Consider the following 24,159-nt stretch of genomic DNA (forward strand, 5'->3'; position numbering starts at 1 on the left):
TCTTCCTTATCTACCCATCAGGAGCTGAATGTTGGCACATCTCAGCTGGTGCCCCAAACTCCATGTGGAAATTAATGCCAGAGTCAAATCAACCACCTTATGTGACACTTCTCACTATTTCTTTAATCTGTTTTGTAAAGTGACACGCACTGCAGTACTGGAATCAAAACAGGAAATGGGAACAAATTCCTGGAATAAATAAAGAACATGCCCACTGGATAATATTCAAAAGGCAAAGGACATAAGATTTTAAGGGTAGCAAGCAGTGTATAAGTATAAACTACTTCAAGAAATATCGATAATCTTTGGAAAAGCTTCCCCTCCCCAGAGATGCTGAATATTGAGAAGCCTGAGCATGAGTAAGTTTCTATTCCCTTTCTACTGCACAGCCAACTACAGACTGGTGACATTTCAGAGAGTTTACATTTCAATTAAAGCTCCCAAAATACACACCAGCACATTGGAATTAAAACAAGGCTTAGCCTTCACTCTTAGGAATACAAAAGCTATTTTATCTGGACCTGCAGTTGTTACGTGACTGTTTCCAAAACAGTCTGACTCAAGTGCAAAGAAATACATGATACAGCAAAGTGTCTGGCACCTGCTGAGCTTTTACAAATTGAATAAAACCCAGGTTTAAGAAGCCCAAAACTTTCAATGAGAAGGCATTCTAAATTTCTGTAGGACGAGGTTCATTGATCCTCACCTCCTTTGTCTCCTCAGGGTCCGAGTGATCCACGGTTACATATAAATCATTCTGCAGGTACTTCAGTGCACTAAGAGGGTCAGTCTGAGCCTTCTCCTCAAACCTGCAGAGAAGAGACAGAAAACTTGAGCACAGCCACATCCTTCAGGACTAAACTGGTTCAAACCCATCTAACAAACACAGTATTTCCAAAGAAAACCACGCTAGAAAGCCTCATGTTTGATGGAATCTGAAGCCAGACTGAAACATGGAAGAGGGTTTTCTGGGGTGCAAAGAAATTAAAAAGGCAAATTACTTATTAAAAATATTCAAAAGTATATGCACAGAAACTTCTTAATATATAAAATCTCAAGTACAGCTTGTCTTCCACAAATGAAGTAAGATGTGAGCAGCATCTCACAGAGCAGATAGGCAAGCCTTGAGCACTTCAGCCCCTGGGATATTAACATCCCACCTTTGGAAAGAGCACAGCTCCATAAAAATCCTGTGCACCACCACCATTATTTCCTCATTGTCTTTTAATGAACAGGAACTGCAACTTCTGTGAATTCCCTCAAGAAGTGAACAGAGCCCTCAGGATATGATTCTGGGCTCAGCACACTCAGTGAGCAGAGCTGCTTCCCTGCAGTACTGAGCTGGTTGCATAAGCCTGGAAAGGATGAGGTTTAAAATCATCTTTTTCCTCCTCTCACCTACCCCTGAGTGCAGCATCACACTGTTTGTCATTTTATCATATTGTTATTTTTTAATTTGGGTCATCTACCTGGCTATTTATACCACAGTGGATATGTGCAACCTGAATTTTGAAACTGCCTAAAGATGTCAGTGATTGAGCAGCACAGGGAGCACAAAGACCTTGTCTGTCACCTGCTGCATCTGACAGTTTGGTCACTACACATGGTTTCAGACACTGTCAGAGATTTTCTCAGATGACATCACCATGGTCCAGAGAGCTGAAGTGCTTTAAATGAGTGGAACCACCTTGCTCCTTCCCAGCCTGGCTGACTGGTACTGAACAAGCTCATAGGATAAACAGGACCCAGGCTGATGCTGTGGGATTGCTGTGGATGCAAGGCCAGCATCTGTTCTGGTACCCAGAGTTTGGGGCAGTGCAGGTAAAGGGCAGGCAGTGACTCCACAGCAACTCAGCCCCAGCCAGGCATCCATCCCACCATTCCTGGGTGCTCAGATTTGGCTTCCTCACAGAAACCCCAAAAATGGGAGCATGGTGCATAAACCCCAAACTTCTGCCAGGTAACACACAGCAACATTTCCTTCAAGTGCAATTTAAGCAAGGAGAAACAAATAATTCAGAGCTGCATTTCCATACCATCACATCTGGGTTTAATAAACCTCCCAGATAACTGGGCAAGGCCTTTATTCATTCTTGTAGGTATTCACATCTACTGTGTGCCTAATCTCAGTGTCTCACCCAGCCACAGTGGCTGGGAGTTGAGTACAGCAATTTGCTTGCTGCCTCAGAAATAAAATACCATCAGGTATTTTAACCTGACCTTCTAACTCTTGGCAGAGCCTGATAACAAAGTATTCTTCCCCAGAATGCAGGGAGAGCTATTTACTGCTTTCAAATGATTTGCTGGGTCCTGAAAGGCTCTCTCACTGCTGCAATTTCTTGACTAAGGCAACACCATAAGCTTGATTTTGAAAAGCTGTTGCCCTTAATAGCAAATATAAGGCAGCTCTGAAGCATCCAGAGTGCAAGAAGCACTGCAGTGTAGCTGAATTCTGCCTAAGTGAGCTCTTTCAGGAGTTTCTGAATGAGAAACTCTGATGACCTCACCACGGTTGAGTCTCAGATGTGCAAAGGCATCCAGCCCCCAGACTTCATTAGCATCCTTGCAGGCTGTTACTATCTCCAAGCAGTGTTTCCAAAACATACTCCATTTCCTTGGGAGGTGACAGCACCAAAACACATGTTGATGAGCAGCCCAGTGAAAAGGGAATCTAAAAATTCCCCATGACTCCCCACACAATAATCAGATTTTTCTACTTTTAGAATAGCATGGGCAAAATGAATCAAGTTAATTTTGTAGTTTGGCTCTGGCCTACTGCTTTTAATTAAAATAATTTTAAAAAATAATCAAGAAATGTGCAGAAGGTTTAGAAGGGACCTTGAAGATCATCTAGTTTCATATAACCAACAAAATGATATTTCACAAGATGGTTTATGAGAGATTTGAGTCTTAGCAACTTGTAAAATAAAGGAGACATCTGGAAAAGGAAATTGCAAACCACCTTTGCTTCCATACCTGTGCTTTCTGATGAGGTATTTGCAGTGTCTTAGCAGATATTCCTTTGAAGGTCGACAGAGCTTCAGAGACCAGAAATCATCTAATCTCATCTTTGGAGAGCAGGATTTACCAGGATTCCCTCCAAATAAGTAATGAACCTAAGGAAATGAGAGGCAGATCAAAAAATTGATTGTTTGTGTAAATCTACTGAACAAAGACAATTTACTGTGTCAGCAGCTTTGCAGAGCTTTATTCTGGTGGGATAAACTCTGCCTTTTAGACAAGTTGCTCCATCTTACTATCAGCCTCACTTTGTCCACTTGGAGATGAAATAAGTTCTCCTGAACAATTTACATTTTAAGATAATAAAAGAGTTGTACTCTTACAACATCTCTTTAGCAGATACCTGTGATATTTATAAATGAACATACAAAATTCATGCACATTCTTTCTTTAGGAAAAAGCTATAAAAATGATAAATCCTTAAGAACTGACAAAGTGAGCTGGAAGTCCTGAAGACATCCAAAGTAAAGTGAGAGCAAGCCCAGTCCAGCACAATCTAGACTCAGAGAAAGGCAAACTTCCAGAAGAGTGGAAATGTCATAAAAGAACTGCTTATTTCTTTGCTACATTTTTCTTCCCATCGTGTGGTAATTTCAGACTCTGAACTGTTGATATTAAACATGCTACAAAGGACCTTCAAATAGTGAAGTTTAACAAGTCCACCAGCCTACCTTTCCCCATGGCTTTAAAAATAATCACTCAAAACAATGTATTCTGCATCCCACTGCTGAAGGCTCTCCTTATTTATATCAGAGGAGTTTAGAAAGGTCATTGGAACAGAGGTTTCTAAAAATAAGACTCTTCAAAACAAGCACATCAAACAGCTCCTCAGATAAAGCTGGGCAACTGGGATGATTTAGCAACCTTCAGAGTAACTCAGAAAATACTACTCTCTCATGGTGCCTTATACTTAGAAGTAAAAGCAGAACAGTATTTACATATTTACTGTATCATTACAGTGAAGACAACAAGCAATGCAATTTCCCCATACAGAATCTGCACCCAATCCTCCTTAAAATCCCCCCAAGTTTTGGGCTAGCTGGGTTTCCCAAATTTGATTAACACCCCGCAGAATGCAAGACTAAAATATGTTTTTCTTTAACTCAGACTGCTTCAGACTAGGGAGAATTTTTAGAAAAATCCATGAAAGGAGCAGTAAACGTGTCACAGTAATTTAAATTCATGAGTTTATGAACCTAATCTGTGGGTTTGTGCTTTACTGGTTAATATGTACAAAGCTTTAAGTTTACTGAGCTGTCCTATACACTAAACCAAGTTTTAAGTCCGTTTAAGTATGAATGTGTCCACTGGAGTCTGACAGAGCTAAAAAATGACAATTCCTTCTGACATGCAGGGCAAAGTCAGGCACCTCTGGTTCAGAGCAGTCTTAGCTGTGATTAGTTCACTCAAACACATCTTTTCCTAGAAATTTTGGTAACTATCTGTTCTCATTTATTCACCAACAGATGAGATTAAATCCCTGAGGATAATGAATGAAGCTTTGTGTGTTCTGAAGTGTGAGAACAGATCTCATGTTTACTTCATATTGACATTAAAAGTACTTCAGCACCTTATTTCAAAATATGAGAAGTGAGAGTTATTCACCATATTAATCCAAACATTCAAAAAGGATATTTATTGTACCATCTTTAAGGAAATCGCTACATTTTCAGAACAAAAAGTCTTAAAAAAATAAAAATCACTTTTTACCTTGTGCAACTCATCATACACGAGCTGATGGGCAAACCTTGGGCAGGGCTCCTCTTCCTGAAGGCTTTTACCTGGATTCTCTTTTGCTGCTTGGTCATTCTTATAGACACAAGACCTGAAATTAAAGCAGTAAAGAATTATTAGTTGTACCAACAGGAAGCCCAAAAAGTTGCTGAAAGGCCGGAAGCTACAAATGATGTAAAACACCAAAGATTTTCTTACTTCTCTTAATGTTGTCCTCTATTATCCCATTCCATTCCATCCCATTCCACTCCATCCCATCCCCATTCCATTCCATCCCTGGGACAAAGAACCCAGCCAGTAATCAGAGGTCTTTTTGGCTGAAAACAGTGCTCAAGCACAAGCCAAACAGGAAAAAATTCTAGAAAATTATTTTTCATAAGCTTTGGGGAGCTCTTCAGATGTTACATTATTTGCCTACAGAACTGTCAGCATTAAGTATTTTTTTATTATGGAAGAAAACATCTTGGACCCAGCAGAGCTTTAGACCACATATTATGGCAGAGGTGGTATTTCAGTCAGTGATTTCCAAGCAGGCTTAAGTTATAACTGAGAATTCACTTTTAAAAAAACAACACTCACACCTTTGAAGTGGTTGACCCCACTTGAGAAGAGGCCTTGAGCACAAAATCTCTGCCAGTTCCTCTGGAAAGGAACAGTGGCAAGGAGCTACTAAGTACAAAACCAGGAGATATTTTCTCTGAATATCCCTTTTGGCACAGAGACTTCTCCATCACCATTCACTTGCACCAGTTTCCTCAGTTTCTAAGAACCAGAGCCATGTACACTGCTATTAACAACTTACACTGGTCTGAATTTGCTGCACTGGATCTGAATCCTGGCCTTGAACCCTTCCTGCAGGAAAAGCCTTTTTCAACTGCTCACTCCCCCTCATCCCCTCCACCTGGCTCCAATAGAGATGTTCACATGATTTCCCTCCCTCATTTGGATTATTGCCATTATTACCTCTAAAGACAATGGGAAAAAGAGGTGCCTAAAGGGAACTCAGCTGTCTTTCACAGCTTTCAACAATTCCATGGTTATTAGAGGTTACAGAGCTGCCTCACAGAGACAGGATTGCTTTCTAAATAAAGTCAGTGTGGAAGTCAGGACTCACCAGCTGTTCCTCACAATGTCATAAATCCAGAAGGAATTCCTCACGTTCTCTTCCCGCTTCTCCTTGTCTTTACTGAGCCCTGACAAGACGTGGATTTCATTCAGTTCAGGATCAATGGTGGCCCTTTGAGTGAATCCTGTCATTGGAACTGAGAAAAGAAAAATAAAAATTACACTTTGGAAACAAGGGGGGATGCAGAAGGGATCCAAACATCAGGCAAATGAGTTTCCTTTCCCCTGCAATTCAGCAGATCACCATGCAGAGCCCAACTTCTTCCCTGTTAAAGCCAAGTCCAATGAAAATTCTTTTCTTCTCTTCCTATCTCTGACTCTTGGAAGAAAAAACAAACCATTCTGAGAGCTGCTGTTTCCTAGGAAAAGATATGGACAGAGCCATTTGGGAGATGACCAGCTCAGAAATGAGGATTGGCTGCCTGATATAGAGCTGAATGACCAGATGACCCTTACAAACATGAATGGAGTGATTTTGTTATTATCTCATCTGTAAAAGGAAGCATTGATTCCAGAAATCTTAATTGCAAAAGCTGGGAAACTCCAAAAAATTCAAGATGACCTCTCAATTCTATACTCATAACCCTGCAGAACAAAGATATCAAAGAAGCTTTTTGTATTTTCTGAAGAGTTGTGGCGTAATGACCAAACTATTCTTCTGTCCCACCTTCAGATTTGGAAATATGGTGAAATCCTACGGATTCCAGTAGTTTTCACCATAATTCCCCAGAAAAAAAGGTCAGCAAATTTGTTTGGCAGTCCTTTTTGTTTGTTGTGTAATTCCCCATTTCCTGCTTCCCTAGGCAACCATCCTTCCAAAATGTATTTGTGAAGGGCACGTGATCTTTGTTTACAGATCCTGTTTGTCCCCTTTCTCTTTCTGGGTCAGTTTACAAAGGCTGGTAAAGGTTCCTGGCCTTTGGTCAAGATTTTGGCATGAAAAATTCTCAGAACTCTTGTATTTTGCAAATTCTTCCTTGCAATTAACTGAACTGCCCCCATGGCCTAGAAAAAGAGCCCTATGTTAATAAAATATTTAATATTGCCGTTGGGGAATACACAAAATGGTATTTTGGAAACCCATTCTGTAACTGGTTTCATTCTCACACTTCACTCTTTTCATTTGTTAGGCCAGGAAAGCAATAAAGGAATTAAAAAATTCTGAGTAGAATTTGGTTTTCTACAATTTTAGCCCCTACTGAAGAAGTTAGCAGCACCATAAAACCTAAGCATTTCTTTAAAAAAATTTAAATGCTTAATTCCCATGTAAATTTAAATAGAAACTTGAATATATTTGGATAACTCATTCTCAGACTTCCTTTGACAAAATCCTTCCTTTTGATTTTACAGGAGGAAGAGGCTTTGGAGACCTCATCAGCATAAAACTGTCTAGCTTGGCCTCCAATTTTGCCACAAAGTTTTAAAGGAAAATGAATCGAGTTTATAAGCAAAATGAGTGGTAGAAAAGAGAAAAAAATAAGGAAATAACACTGACACAACAATGACTACACACCTTGTTTTATCTGCAAACCACAAAGAACTTAGTTTTTAAATAATACAAATGACGACTGTGAAAGTCATCCCATAAGGAAATTGAGAACAGAAAGATGACTAAAAATTGCTAATTTTTGAAAAATATCCTGCAATATGTTTGCTTGCATAGCCAGGGACTAAGTTGCTGACCCAAAAGGATTAAATTCAAGGCCTGCTTGAGACATTTCTGGCAGGAGAGCCATCTAAATTTGATCAGCAATGCTAATGCACATGGAAAATGTCTTTGCAACCCTATCTGCTGCTTTGAACATTTGAGACCAAGCTGGGAATATTACAAAAAAAAAAAACCCTGTGCAAATCTTCAGAGCACTAATACCTCATTGAAATGAAAATTATTATAATCATGAGGAACATAGCTGCTCTCTTACCATTGATACTCAAAGCATCTGAAACTTGTCTATGGAAGTCCCATCCCTCCTCCTGAAATGTTGTTAAATAAATTAATTTTGTATCTCGTCTCTGCTCGATTTCCCGAAGCTGAAATTATTATTTAAATAATGAAGGAGGGAAAAGCTGCCAAAGTTCAGCGCTGGTGGTTTTTTCCTCTTGATATTAAGAACAGAATTCATCTGCAGCAACTGCAATCAAACCAAGATTCAAGTCAAGTAATTTCAGGCTTCCCTCAGCTGTAAATCAATCTCTTCTTGTGACTGTTTGAAATGCAGAATGCCTAGAGAAGTATCAGAAATATAAATCCCCACATTTACTAAGGGCCGGAGACAAGGAGTAACTTACATAAAGTCTGTGACCTATCTAAGCAACTGGGTAGAAACTGTATTTAAGTAGTGCCTTAGGCAAGAAAGAGTTGACATCTGGTCTTTTGCAGAGGAGGACAAAATGAGAAAGTTGGATGCAGTGTCCAAAGGCTTAAAAAAGCCCCATAACACAAATTTGATAAACAAGTCCCTGAAAATAAATAGACAGTAAGACAAGATACTACACAGTGGGCAGGAAAAGCTGTGATGCTTTAAACCCAACAGAAATGTCAAAAAGATGTTTTCCAAGGAAGTCTGATCCTTGCCAGAGCAAAAGGGCTCCATAAAAACCTCAGGACTGAAATACTTCCACTAGGGGGTAAGAGCGGTTCATCATCCGCAAGTGCAGCAGACTGGCAGGAAATGTTGGACAGAATTCAAAGGAGAATGGTTGGAGTATGAGAGAGGGACACGGGCTGGAAACATCGGAAAAATTCTTGTGACATTTAGGTAACTAAATGTACACTGGGAAGGAAATCTAATTGATTTGAACCTGTAAACATGGGTCTATAACAGTGACAATAACTGATTGCTTAGGACATATCTTGTTAAATTTTAGGACTTGGGAGAAAAAAGTCAAATAACAAGGGGTGAGAAGCAGAGCACTTCCAGATCTGTTATCTGCAATGAATTAGATCCAAGGGGTGAATGAAGTGGTTAGAAAGGCTCCATGCAAGTTCTCTCACTTGTGCTTCTTCACAGAGATGTAAAATCAGCTTTGGAGCAAACCCCCACCTATTCCACACCTTTCAGGGCACCTCTTGGGCAGCCAGCTCCAGGGACAAAGCAGTGGCTGAGGACTCAGCCCTGGGTGTTTTAACACTGGCCTGTGGCTACGTGGTATTAACTTGGCTCCTATGACAATACATCACTGATTGAAGAGGAAAAGCTGTAGAGAGAAATCACTGAACACCATACAACCCTAAAAAGTCTAGAAGATAGTGAATGCTTTTCCTGTGCTACTGAATGTTTTCTTCCCCCTTAATCTCATTAACCAGCCTATGGTAGAAAGGCAGTAACTACTTGAAAATAAGAGGTCTGAATCCTTGCCCAGGAACTTAGTATTTTCATTCATTTTTACACAGTAAAAATTAAAAGCTTGTGGCCTCAATATTTAAAAACAATATTCAGCCACAGAGGCCTGGAGTTTGCAGTCAGTTCCAAAAGCAAGCAATAACTCCTGAGCAAGCTCCGAGGAGATGCTGTGCAGCTCTGTACAGTGCAATTTCCATTTAAATACAACACACAGGAAAAGCTTTTCTCTGGAAGTGACACCTAATCATGGAACAGCCAGGTTCCCTCTGCCACAGTCCCTGCTTAAAGGAGTTTATGGGATCACAGTGATCATCTCAGCCAGCTGAATATTTTTTGGCTGGTGCGTGCAAACAGCTACAGTTGTTCAAGCACAACCTTGGCTGCTGCCAGTATCGAAGCAAGAAAACAGCTTTAACACAGAGACAGAGCTTGCAAAGCAGGAAATTTAAATTCATGGAATTATAGGGTGGTTTGGGTTGGAAGGGATCTTAAAGATCATCCAGTCCCACCCCCTACCACAGGCAGGGACACCTTCCACTACTCCAGGCTGCTCCAATTCCCACCCAACCTGGCCTTGGACATTTTCAGGGATTCAGGGGCAGCCACAGCTTCTCTGGGCACCCTAAAGTCAAGTTTATGGTTACACAGATGTGGTTCTCATAGTACTGGACAGCATTTTGGAAATTAAATCTCATCTCTCACATTTGAGGGGATACTACAGCAAATCTTTCTACACGCTTTGAAACAAACCAATGGCAAAGGATCTATATAATACAAAGGATATATATATATATAAATTCTATAAATTTATAGTCTACAAACCATGCCTGAAGGATTTATGAAGGATAAATAAGGGAAGCAAGTGCAGTGACAGGGTTTTAGTGCCACCTGAGTTATGAAACCCTCAGAACATGTGACTACCAGTCCCACTGCAAGCGATTCACAAGAATCCTCCCTCCTTGTGCTGCCTCGTGATCACAAAATTGGGAGAAAACTTCATCACATGGATTCTGCTGCTCACCAGAACCTGGCACCTCCCAGTGGATTAATTTTTAATAAGTGGTAGGTGCAAATTATTCCAAGCTACTCCTTGTAGTTCCTATTAAGTGGAAGCAGCACCTCCGCCAGACTTTAATGGAGCAAGTCGTGGTGAGTGATAGCACCAGGCCAGCTGTTGACACAGCAAGATAATGATTATCCTCTTGGATTTTTCCTGATGAGACTGCACCTGGCAGTCTGCCAAGAAGCAGCTAAGGAGACCATCTGAACAGTTTGGTTGTCATGTTGACAAAGCAACAATCCAATGTCCAATGCTGGGATGTCTCTGAGATTTTGGAAAAAAACAATCAGTCAGTAAATCTGAATGGAATTCTGAGCTATGGCAGCTCTGCAAGGCATCTCTAGGATCTGGTGACTGCCTCTGCCCCTCCTCACCTTCACAGGTAGAGGAAAGGATTTGGGGTTTAGTTCTGAGAAGCACCTCACAGGAAGAAAAGCACAAAACAAAACATTTCCATGGCAAGGGACGTGCTGGCCACAAACCTCACCTGAACACAGGCACAACATGCCAGGTGTCACTAAGAGGTGATGACAATGACACCCTGAGGCTGCCTGTCTGAGCTGGATCCCAGCCATGCTGAGCCAGCTCCACTATCTATTTTGATTAATATTTTTCTCACTTTGCCTTGTTTGCTGGGCTGGGCTGTGTCGCCTCTGTCCGTGGTACTTAACCATGAAATTCCCCATCCATCAGGTGCACAGTGGTCTATGTGAAGTGAGCACCTGCCCAAAAGAGCCCTGGGAGCTTAAAAACTAGGCTTAGCTTTAAAATGTGTAGGCTACCCTTAAGAACCTCTTCACCACTACAATGAGCCACAAGAACTTTTAAGGCTTGCTCACATTTGACTTTTAGAAGTTACTCGATGCCAAGGGATAGAAGATGCTCTGCACATCCTCTTGCAGAAGGAATTCTCCCTCTGAACAGGAGCTCTGACACCACCTGAGTCAGGGCCAGAGGGGATTATCACAGAAACCTCAACCACAAATGTTACCATGAGCTCCCTCAGAGCTGAAATGACTGTCCACAATCAGGCATGGGACTAAGGGACTCAGGAAAGCTCCCAGTCCAGCCCTTAGGGACACCTGGGACTGGTGGCATCTCCAGACCACCTGTACATTTCAGACATACACCATTTTTGTTTGCTGGGGGGGTTATGCTGTTGAGTGTTGTTTATGTGCTTTTTAAAGCAATTAAAATATAAAACTGCTCTAAAAGTGTGTCCATCAACACAAACATTTCTGTCTCTCCTCCAAACACTCTCTATTCAATGGTACTAAAACACCTCTAATTTGCACCTCTGTTGTCTTCCTTCACATACAAGACATCACCACAGGTGCATGTCTAAATTTGTTAGAATTACGTATTTTACTTCAAATTAAGAACATTTAAGTGATACTTATCACCCATCATTCCCAAACACATCAGCCATCCAAGGAGCTGGTCATAGGATCAACATCAGAGGCACAAACAAAATCAAAGAAATGCTGAACAGCACAAATATCTCAGAAGATGAACGCAGCAAAGCCAACATATCATTACCATGGTTTTATAGCATTGCAACAACTCTGTCTTACTGATAATCCTTATTATCTATTTCACCGCTTTTTAAAAAAAATTCCCTACTCCATGAGATATTTAAACAAATGCACAATTAAGTTCTTTTAGAAAGGCTAAAAATCAAAATAGCTCAACTAAGAATAGAACTGAATGCCACATGCGAGCCAGGAACAAAATGTAATCATGGGACTTTATAGGAACATCTAGGTCAGGCATCCTCAGCTTGACTCATCACACTGAGCAGCTTAAAACTTCACAGCGACCAGGCAGGCAATCACTTTGTTCAGACAGATCAAAATGGTGTATCACCACCTAACAAGAGCACAATAAAGACTTGCTTTTTTGGGGTGAAAATAGTGCTGTCAACATTTGCTGTCTGAATGTAATGAGCATTTTGTTCTCTTCCTGTTAAAATGCAAATTAACTCAGTGTTTTCTTTCAAAAGCAATGGAAACGTTCAAATCTCTTTGTTTACTTTCCACACACAGGAGAACAGTAAACCAAAAAAATCTACTTGTGAATTATTTCCAGTGAGTCATTTTCTCATTTAAAAAAAATACAAAATCTTCTATTCATCACTTCAGGGCCTGTGGGAATGGGGAGAAGGGCTAAAGATTTACTTCATTTCTCATTTACTTTACTGAACACTGAAGTTCATGTATGAAAAGCAGAGCTCAGTGTCCTGACAAACTCACTATCTTTAAATCTAAAGTAGACAAAGGTGTGGGCTTAAAGCCACATATTTTCAAATTCAGGCTATGAAGATATGTAACTTGAAAAGATCAAAATGCAGAATGTTACAAATTTCCTGGAGAAAAGAAAATCTATTCTTTAAAAGCTCTGAGGACAACAAAGGGAGCGTGGGTGTGTACAGAGCAGCATCAGGCAATGTGCACCTGAATAAAGGAGATTGTCAACAATATGAGCTGGCTCTTTCTTGGAAACACTTGAGTAAATAACTGACTCCAGAGAATTACAGTTTGGGTACTTTTCTCCCTTATTGGCATAACTAAATTAATGAGCAAACAATAACTCCTTACCACCAATAACTGACTTCAGAATTTCAGTATAATTACTTGTTAAAAGTTAAGCCTGATCAAAAGAAGGAGGGCTGCCTAAATTAAAGATTAATTACCTTCTTGGAGTTTTTAGTAACTGGAAGAAGAGAAGGCTGGGACTGAACATAGAAAACATGAGAAATACTCATAACTTCTGTCCCATAGTGGTACACAGTGCTACTCAAATTTCAAATTCTGACTGGCAGGATGAAGATCAGGGTATTTGCAACAGGAAAATGATGTGTTTATACATGCAGAAAGGCTTTTCGGGAAGAAAGGAACATTTTTCTCTGTCATTTGAGGAGAAAAGGCATGAAATCAGTTCTTCATGGTTATGTTACAGGCCTTCTGGGTGTTTTTAAAGACTTCTGTCATACAGAACTACACACAGAATATGTAGCTCTAGTGCTATGAATCACACAGAACTGGAGCCCTGCTCCCTCCTCTTCCTTTTATTCACCCTTTTCTGATATTTATTACAAATATAACAGGACAACAGCTTGGTCTCATCGTTCTGGTGAAAATAACTTCTGTCCCTCTACTCCAATTATCTACCTCTGAGCACCCTACCTGCCTTTCTGCAGATTATCTTTATCTTATGGTAATTTACACTTAGTGAAAACCAGAAAAATAACAATTTACTTTCTCCTTTCCAGTCTTAAAGATTTGTTTTTTCTAGAGTTTCCAAAAGAGGTATTCTTAGTTCTTATTTTGCTGGTTTGTTTTTTTGTGGTTTTTTTTCTTTTGAGGTGCTGTGTGGTTTCATGCATCAATTATTTGCATTGTGCTCAAGATGAAGAGTGTCAAATGACAGAAAGAACAGAAGAGCTGGCAGAAGTTTAACCTGTACAGTGGAGTTCACCTGGGTATGAAGGGTTAGTTAAGGATGCCAACCTGATCCCACAGGTTGAACCTGGCCTTTCACCTCCATATTTCTCCTTTTACAATATTTCATCTTTCTCATTTGCACCAAGGGAATGAAATGATTATGTTGTTATCCTCTTACCCATCCCTGAATCTTTCTTTGTGCCATCTGAGATAATGTCCACGTGGTCGCTGTCCACATCATAACTGAAGAAGTCGTTCAAGTAAGTCTTTGATCTCTGGCCACCAAACACATACAAGCAGCGATTTTTCTGGAAAAGGAGGGGGGAAAGAAAAATCTTTATGAGTTCAAGACAGTATGTCGGTCAACTGTGATCACTAACAGCAATATTTATCACAGAGTCATAAAAGGTTTGGGTTGGAAGGGACATTAAAGCCCATTCAGTTCAAATCTCCTTCCACTGTCCCAGGTTGCTGTGAGCCTCATCCAACCTGGCCTGGAACACATCCAGGGGCAGCCATTAATGAATCAAAGAGGAACAGAGATGTCTCTTCTAAGTTTAACATCATTGTACTGATGCAGCCCTGCCTCATCCAGCTTTGACTTCAGCACATTAAAGCAGCAGCTCATCTTTCAGGTTTATTATAAAAGAATTACCAGGCCCTGTCTCTAAAGTCCATCATAAAATCACTGTTAAAAACACAACAGGAACAGAAGATAGACTGTAGGAGAAACCATCCAAGTACCAGCACATTACTAAATTCAGTACAGGCAAATGGCAAGGAGCAAGCCAAGAATAACAGGTTTATTGCTTCTTTCAAGTCTGCCAAGTGGAAAGTCCGTGAGAGGCAGATTATTTTTCTTTCAAATGGTTGAAAAAACAGAAAAGGGCTTAAACTTCCATGACCTGTGCTTACAGAAACCAGTATTCTTACATTTACCACGGACTCCTATTTGAAAGATCCTCAAGTTCCCGTGTAGAATTTTGTGGGGCAATATGTTCTTCCATCAGATTTTAAAGAACCATTCAAAACAAAAATAAAATTAAACGTTCAGAAAGCCCAGTATGCACTGTAAAAATTCTGATCTTTCACTTGAAAGTGCAAGAAAAATAAAATCAGCTATTTCTTCAAATTGGTGGGTTTGAGTTGATGGTATCAGTAAATATTTAAATGTTACAACATTATTTTTAATTCTCCTTAGTATTGTTAAATAGACATGTGGTTAATGAACACAACTGGAAACATATACCCAACATAGAATAAAATGCTTATATACACCTCTCCCCCACCTTTCTGCTTCTCCAGGGGGCTCTGGATGAAGTCTCCATAATCCCAGCTGTTTGCAGCTGCTCAGGACTACAAAGAGCAGCTGGATGCTCCAGCACCAAAGGCTCTGAGGCCTGTGCAACTCAATGCAACCCATTAAGTCTCATTCCAGTAACACAAAAGCTTCTAAACTGCACTTCGATATTCAAAAGAATACATTTTTAGGTCAAAATGAACTACATCCTTTGTTTTAATTACTATTATTATATTAAAATCAACTCTTTAAAATTCACCTTGATTTTTACTTGAAATTTTATTCAGCTGGAGTCACGAAAGCTCCGAAACTTGAATCAGCATCTCCTGCACTTACCAAAGCAGCATCAGAATGCCAGCAAGCATCGAATTAACTGAGACAACACATCACTCAGGAGATTAAAGAGCTTAAAATTTGCAAGAAAAACCAAAACCAGATGTTCTCCTTAAAGTCAGACATGATAAATCAAAGCAGGGTGTGGATACTTACAGAATGGAACAACATGCAGTGTCCTATCCGGGACTGGATATCCTCGGGTCCGGCGTTGCAGGAATCCTCCCTCAGAAGTTTCCACGTCTGGCACTGGCAGTCAAAAGCAAACAAGCCACTGAACTGGGGCTCACTGGCTCTGCTGTCGTCCACACTGCCATTGCAGGTCAGGATTCGGCCCCCAAAGGTGTAGATCATGTGTTTTTCAGAATCCATGCACATCTGCAAGAAGCAGGGAAGCAGTTTTCAGCAGGTAAGACCTGAACACTTTGAGATCTAATATTAAACACTCCTCTCCTGCAAGCAATGCCTACTAAGCTAAGACAATGCTCTGTACATCTGAGTCTCCAACAAACAGAAAAGGACACACATCTTCATGGTTGTCAGGTATTAATCTCATAAAAGAAATTTAAAACACAAGTCTAATTTCTACATGCCATTTAATATGCAAAAGAAAAGACTAAATGTATCCTTCATCACCCAAAAAACCTGCTGATTTCAGGGAAAAGAAGTTGAGAGTCTTTCACAAGGATTCACAGGGTTCTTTTCCATAGATTCCACAGAAAAGATCCATGGGGATCTTTCAAGCTACGTCCTTATAGCCAGAGTTAACAGAGTATCACCTTTGGCAATGGTTGTGCAAGGGAGAAATTCAAAATCACTGCTAATTCACTGCCCACCAATCAACTGATGCAAAACTCAGTCTGTGATTTGTTACTGAGATTCCACCACATTTACTGTTACCCCATTACTGGAACACAAAGTGGGGGCTTAACCCAGCCAAAGATTCCTCATGGGAGTGCAGCACAAACCTGTTTAATCTCCAAACCTAAACTGAGGTTATGGCACCCATGAGAAGCACTGCAGCACAAATTAACCAAACCCCCTGACTCCAGGTGATGTTTTCAGACAAAGTGCAAAGCAGAGGGTTACAAAATACCAGAGGGAAAAAAAAAAACCCCAAACAAACCAACAGACAAGATTACAGTAAGATAGAGATGCTACTCAGCAAAGCCTACACAAAACACTTCTAGTGCAGCACATTTCTGAAGGTTAAATAAAAATTGCCATTGCAGTAGGTGCTGAGGGAGAGCTGCAGACTGACAAAGTCAGTGAGGCCCTTCATCCCTGAGAGACAGAACAGGAAAAAAGGAATCACTTCAAGAGGCAAGCAAGGTACCCAGAGTAGCTCTGCCAGCTGACAATTTCCTTGTGCCTCCTCCCCAACACCTGGGAGAATGGCACTGGTTATTAATAGAACAGAAAGACTGATTGGCTTTTGTTCTGCAGACATGGCGTATCTTTAATTTTCGGTGTCAGCAGAAAGGCACATTGTGCTGGCAAACAACAGCTTTGGTTACAAAACAGCCAGTACCAATAAAAGCTGATCTTGGGCTGCTTTAAAAATGAGTCCCGATGTGCTGTTTCTTGGCAATGCTTCATAAAAAAAAAATAAAAAAAAAATCAATTGAGAACAAAATACCTTTTTCAAGTATACAAAAGCCACTGAACACGACATAAGTAAAGAAGTTTTCAATTTGAACATGTGGACAGATGTGACTTTTTAAAGGATTAGTAGTCATTCCTCTAAGGTGTTTTAAGCTCTACAAAGAAAGCATATTCTACCATTTTTAAAGGTAACCAATTTAGAAAGGATCCTGCTCCTGTGCAGGCCTCAGTCCAGCAGCTTGCTTGGAGTATTCTTCCAAAGGTACCATACACAGCTTTAAAGTTCCTCCCCAAGGCCCTCCAGGCAAGGCATATCTGCAAACCCAGCTCAAGGAGACTGATTAAAACCAGATGAACTATACTTTGGGCTTTAATAAAACATGTCTTAATAAAATGCATTTGTTTGCAAAGGTTTTTATGATTCTTCTGACTCGGTTTGATTAGAACACCAGCAGCCAGTGGCATTGAGCAGCATTGCTATTAGGATTTAATTGAGTGCAGATCACACTCTCTTCATCCCTGCTCTGTTACCTGCTACAGCACCTCAAAATCAGAGACTACAATCAAAACTGACTTTTAAACACTGAGAACCTGCAGCAGGAGGATGAGTGTATTGAAACAGGACGAGCCCTGTGGCAGGGAGAAATTATGAGAAGGATTCCATCTTATCAGAAGGATAATTAATTACTTTATTATACTATATTAGTCTATATTATACTGAATTGTATTACATTACATCTAAACTGACTCTGCCAAGCACTCAACACTGCACAGAATCTCATGACTGTCAGTGACAGTCCCAACACACACACACCCCTGGCCCTGACAGGCAAAGGAAACAAAACACCATCACTGTGGGTAAACCATCTCCATATTGCATCCTACTTTTGCACAAACACAGGCACAGCAAATAAGATAAGAAAAATTTTGGGAAGAACTGTGCCTTGCTTTTCTCTGTGAAGAGAAATGTGGGGCTACACACTTGGCCCTGACAGGCCAAGGAAACAAAGCACCATCACTCTGGGTAAATAATCTCCATATTGCATTCTCATTTTACACAAACACAGCAAATGATAAGAATTGTTTTTCCTTTCTGTGACGTTCAGAGAATGTGAAACCCAGAAATATTCTGGGGACGAATTGTGCCTTGTTTTTATCTGTGAAGAGCAATGTGGTGAATGAAATGAGTGTGGCTGACCTGATGATCAAACACCAGCTTGGGGCCTCCATCTGCTGCCGTGTCCTCGCTCAGCAGCATCCAGGTGTTGGTGTCGATGTCGTAGCGGTAGAAGTCGCTCTTCAGGGACTTGCTGTTCCTCACAGAGGAATCCAGGTACCTCCCCAGGGTGTAGATCTGCCTTCTCTGGATGTCAATGCACATCTTGTGACAGGATCTGGCACTGGGACCGCTCTGAGAAAGCAAAGGACCAGAAAAATGTAGAGAATTATGGATTTGATATTGCTCCAGGTAGGTCACTAAGGGGAAATAAGTATTAGCAGCAGCTAGAAATCCTTGGGGAATTCAGGAAAATCTGTAATCAAATACATGATTAATATATACTAACTACAAGAGCACATCCTATAACTTCTGTCCTTTAGAAAGACACCAGCAAAAAATCTAAATGCATTTGTCACAACAAAGTTACGATTTGAAACCTTTCTGTCAGATTCATTAGAAAACAGTTTCACCACAAAAATAAAGAGAGTAATGGATTTAATATTGCTCCAGGTAGATTGCTAAAGGAAAATAAGTCTTAGCAGCACCTAGAAATCCTTGGGGAATTCAAGAAAATCTGCTTGTAATCAAATACATGATTAATACATACTAACTACAAGAGCACATCCTATAACTTTAGAAAGACACCAGCAAAACCCTTAATGCATTTGTCACAACAAATATGATTTGAACCTGTTTTGTCAGATTCATTAGATAACAGACAGTTTCACCCCAAAAATGAAGAGAATAATGGATTTCATATTGCTTCAGGTAGGTCACTAAGGGGAAATAAGTCTTAGCAGCACCTAGAAATCCTTGGGCAATTCAAGAAAATCTGTAATCAAATACATTATTAATATATACTAACTACAAGAGCACATCCCATAACTTCTGTCTTTTTAGAAATACACCAGCAAAAAACCTTAATGCATTTGTCACAACAAACTTATGATTTGAACCTTTTTTGTCAGATTCCTTAGAAAACAGTTTCACCCCAAAATGAAGAGAATAATGGATTTAATATTGCTCCAGGTAGGTTACTAAGGGAAATGAAGTATTAGTACCAGCTAGAAATCCTTGGGGAATTCAAAAAAATCTGCTTGTAATCAAATACATACTAATTACAAGAGTATATCCCATAACTTCTGTCCTTTAGAAAGACGCCAGCAAAAAACCTTAATGCATTTGTCACAACAAACTTCTGATTTGAACCTTTTTTGTCAGATTCCTTAGAAAACAGACAGTTTCTCCCAGAAGTGATCCTCAGAGGCGTGTGAAAACTACTTGATCTTTTAAAATAACAGAAGTCGATGCACATGAGAGGCAAATTAAGATGTCACAGCCTATAAATAACTACACAGGAAGAAGATTAAGAAGGGCTCTATTACAAGAGGCTCTGTTTTATTAATAGGCTGTTTTCTAACAGATCATAAGCAGACACTCCCCCAAGCAATCATATCCCGTAATGGCTCTGGGAAGGTAACAAAAGCACTCCCTGTCCTTCACAAACAGATAGGGCCCTCCCAGGCTCCAGCTGAAAGAAAGTTTCCCACGGTAAGCAAAAGTGCCCTGAGTTATGATCTTCAAGAGAAACACACAGAGTGCCCCATGTCAAATTATTATGGGCTTAATCCATCCAGGAGTGCTCAAGTTAAATCATGGAGTAATTTATTTAATGACATTATGATGATGATTATGCAGGCCTGGGCAGTTTCCTTTCTGCATCCCAAATCTCTCTTTAAGGGCCTTCCTATGCTTCTTCTTGAAGCATGACAGTGATGTTCTGGTACACCAAAACATTAGAAATCAACGCTTGCAAACCCTTATGTGCAAAATATCAGATTAAAAACACCATATCATTAATATAGATAAATTCTATAGTTTATTTTGACACAGTTGGGTGTAAGACACAAAGAATGGCTTCCCACTGACAAAAGGCAGGTTTAAATTAGATATGGGGAAAAATTTATTCCTTCTGAGGGTGGTGAGGCCCTGGCACAGGGAGCCCAGAGCAGCTGTGGCTGCTCCTGGATCCCTGAAGTGTCCAAGGCCAGGTTGGACAGGGCTTGGAGCACCCTGGGACAGTGGAAGGTGTCCCAACCCATGGCAGGGCATTGGAATGGGATGATCTTTAAGGTCCCTTCCAACCCAAACCACTCTGGGATTCTATACCAAAAAATCTATTTAAAACTATTGAAAAGTAAAGATTAGGCAAGTAGGCAAAGATATAGCAAATCTTTAAAATGATTATTGAAGACTTATAGTTAAAGAAGAGTAGCCATAACACACCAAATAATCAGCACAAGAGTTGCTCTGTCTACTAGCTTATGTGGAATGTCTTATAAAAAAATCTTGATAACTGTACCCTTTCAGTTAAATTCTATTGAAATTTAAAGTACACTAATGGAACGTACATCACCAAATTAAATAAAACAAGAAAGGAAGCATTACATCTTTGTTGCCAAAAGCCTTTACTATTCATGTTACAGAATTCAATTTCTTGATTAAGAAATGGTTCCAGGAAACTGTTTACAGAAACTCAAAAGACCATGTGAAGAGGTGAACTCAATTGTTCATATTTTGTAAATATGAAGCATTATGTCGGCAATGATTACAGCTTTGAGGATTAGTTACTTCATGGTAATTAGGATAATTTTATTTTCTGAATATAAAAGTACTGATAGCAGTGAAATATTAGCATAAAATCCTGAAATGCAGCAAAAAACTCACTGATTGCCTTTGGTCATGGAGGAAGATTACATAGAAAGCAACAACACAATTATTTTTGTTCCTAGAAAATACAAAATATCTCTCACCTCTATGAGAGGATTTAATTTAGCCCACCTCTATGTGGACTAAATTAAATCCTCTCAAACTTGTTCAAATAATGTCTTTGGCACTTTCAGGAGTAAATCTCCAATTTAGCAATTTCCAGATCTGCCTTGCCATGAAAAGCTAAACCATCAACCAAAATTTGTCTGAGCAGAGACACAAGGCTGAGACACATCACAACTCAATACCCATTTCAAGGCAATGGCACCAAAACCACAGCTGTTACACTAAATATGCAACATGCAGCTTTCCTAGGACTGTTTTAAAATGAGGAAAGAATTTAGGGAAAATACCTTTTTTCCTTTAAATACATCCTAGCCACATCTCACACAGTAAAAATCTGCTTTCTTAAAGAGCTCTTAAGTTAAACATTTCATCTCTACAGATGGAGAATCTTCATCACCCCAAGTTCATGCAAGAACTTCAGCTCTACCAAAAACTGTCTCCTGTAATACAGGAAACTTTATCCAATTTGAAACCTGTTCTCCAAGAAAACTGGAGTTCTGCCTGCACACCACTCACAAGGTCACAAGGAACCTGCCAAAGTTTCCTCCTTAGCTTGTTTACCAAAATGAGTAAATATCTCCATTAACAGTGATACATGCTGGCTTGACATTTAAGGCAGAAAAGGGGAGAGGTCCAAATCTGTGTTCACTTCTGAGTTCAGCTTGACCATGGCAGCCCTTGCAGCTCGTATGTACTTCAAAAAACCACAGAGTTCAGTTACAAAGACACCACAAAAGAGTAAAAGGCTTCAAGGCACATGTGATGAATCAAGTGCCCGTGGGTGGCTCTGAGGGTTCATCCAAAGCCGTGTGCTCCATGTGCTTACAACAGCAGCCTGTTGTTCACACGAGGAACACTGACACAGCTTGCCACGGACACAGCAATCCAGTAAATCCAAACAGGAAGGTTTGTTGATTCCAAAATTGTTCAAAGAATCTGACTCTTTAAAAGCAATGAGTGAGAAAAAGTGAACATGACAGAGATGACTCTCTAACCCAAGGGTGAAGAGATTAAGCATGGCTACAGGGCATTGCCCTTTTATCCTCCTGCCAGGATGTAGGAAGATCATGATCCATTAATTAATGTCCCAGGCTGAGTGGATCTTACTAGAGATCTCTAAGCCCTTCTTCAAATTCAGGCCTCATCACCAAGTCACAGTTTTGAGAAGTTGTTTCTGTGACTGAACTCATAACAAACCTGTGCAAAACTTCTCATCTCTGCATGTGTTCAAGGCCAGCGGATGGGGCCCTCAGCAGCCTGGCCTAGTGAAAAGTGTCCTTGCCCATGGTAGGGGGTGAAACTAGAGGGTCTTTAAGGTCCATCCCAACCCAAACCATTCTGTGATTTTATAATTAAGTACTTTACTTTAGATCAGATTTCTTTAAAGTTGTTACATGTGGAATGCACATTTTTACAGATGAAGCTTCACGACCTGATTGACTGAGGCAGCAGAGGTGTCACTTCCCAAACAGAGCCCATCTTCCATAAGACTCTGAAAGCCACATCCAGCAACAGCACCCCAAAGACCTGAACAAACACTGCCTCTGGGGACTCCTTCCAATTCTCATCAGAAAGCTCCTGGCACACACACTGCAAAAACCACACGTGAAAGGGGCTTGTGACTGGGCTAAGTCCTTATTCAGATGGCAATAAGTGTGTCAGGCTGCTTTGGCCAGTGCCTCAGCTGCTGCCAAGGCTGTGATGGCAAGAGGAAAGCATTAGCATATCACATTTCTAACCTACAGGACACCAAACAATACCAAAAACTGCTAAGCACAGGCACTGCTGGGCTTGTGTGGGACTCAATAAGTGCCTGCACAGAGCCAGGAGTGACCTGAACAAAGTGGCTCTGTGCCACCCAGCCCCACCACACAATCAGCACAGCACAATAACAGCTAAAACAGATTAAACAGCATGTGCAGGGTCCTGTTTGGAAGTGCTACAAAATACCAAGCTTTATGCCCAGCTCCAAGGCTCTTCTTTAAACAGGTTGGTGTTGATGTAACTCCTCTGGTCTCTACAGCACAGATAAATGCCCTGGTGAGGGTGGGATGGTGGGGAAAGGAAGAGAGGCTGTATGGCCAGGAGCACTTAAGAAAGGCTTTCAATCCTTTAAGCACCCAGGGCCAAATAGGATTTTTAGGTTTCGTCAGTGCTACACGAAATTCAATTGTGCAATGCCAAGTGAATACACAGTATACTTTATGAAAAGCCTTCTCAACATGCTAAGCCACTTTATAAAATCTAATTAGAGCTTTCTTCATTTAACTTGCAAATGCTGAAAGCAATTATCCCACTTAAGGACTAACTTACAAAACGTTTTCAAAAAGCAACACAACAGCACCGAGAGACAACACCGCCTCCTTAGAATAATTGATTTGTTCCTATACAGGGGAGAAAGGATTGGGACTCAACTCCTTAGGGTAGGGTCTGCTCAAACCACTATTAATGCCAGAATCAGCAGGCATCATCTTAGCAACAGCATCCTGGAATGCTACATTAAGACCCAAACATGATAGCTTTCATTTTTTGGTTTGTTTTTAAATAAATGTCCTATGAACCTCCTTTAATGAGAATATGACCGCAGGAAGCCGGTTCCACTGCCCATCCCAAACAAAAACTGGGGGAGCTTGGCTTTTTCTGGTTATCATAACCTTTTGCAAATAAAGGGGTTTCAGTTGCAAGAAAAATCTGTTTTATTCAGACCAATCCAGATGAAAAACCTCAGGAGCAAGCCTGGATCCTGTTCAAGAGTCAGGGAAATAAAAACAAAGAACAGCTGACTAATTCTCCGTTCCTGGTCCTGTAAAAGACTGAGTGGAATGTGAACACTGCCTCCAGTATGAAGTTCAAAAATAAGCGTCATGAGGTAAATGCTCTTGTCCTAAAGCAAACTAGGACGAGGACATAAAAAGACACAAACAACCTACTTTGTTTCCAGTCCTGAGAGCAGCCTGTCAGGCAACAAATAGTCCCTCCTGCCTACACACAACTGCAGAGATTAATTGCTCTCATTTCCCAGTTTCGGACTATAATTCATTTCCTCCTCCACCCCCCCCAAAATAAAAAAAAAAAAAAAAAAAGGGGGGAAAGTTCTCCACAAACTTGAAAATGAAAGGAAATGCATATTATTCCTGGCA

General features: G+C 40.4%; 1 protein-coding gene across 5 annotated transcripts in view; it reads right to left on the reverse strand.

Moving 5' to 3' along the window:
- The window catches only part of MKLN1 (muskelin 1), a 107,572-nt gene that overhangs the window by 21,641 nt on the left and 61,772 nt on the right, over window positions 1-24,159 (reverse strand). For all 5 annotated transcript variants that reach the window (XM_074538675.1, XM_074538676.1, XM_074538677.1 and 2 more), the window contains 7 exons: window positions 18,164-18,376; window positions 15,517-15,738; window positions 13,906-14,035; window positions 5,870-6,017; window positions 4,732-4,846; window positions 2,977-3,116; window positions 707-809 (listed from right to left, as the gene is read on the reverse strand). In XM_074538675.1, coding sequence (XP_074394776.1) covers window positions 707-809; window positions 2,977-3,116; window positions 4,732-4,846; window positions 5,870-6,017; window positions 13,906-14,035; window positions 15,517-15,738; window positions 18,164-18,376 — 1,071 coding nt within the window. The remainder of the gene's footprint in view (window positions 1-706; window positions 810-2,976; window positions 3,117-4,731; window positions 4,847-5,869; window positions 6,018-13,905; window positions 14,036-15,516; window positions 15,739-18,163; window positions 18,377-24,159) is intronic.

Source organism: Zonotrichia albicollis, chromosome 4, assembly GCF_047830755.1.
Source record: "Zonotrichia albicollis isolate bZonAlb1 chromosome 4, bZonAlb1.hap1, whole genome shotgun sequence".
Classification (NCBI taxonomy): Eukaryota; Metazoa; Chordata; class Aves; order Passeriformes; family Passerellidae; genus Zonotrichia; species Zonotrichia albicollis.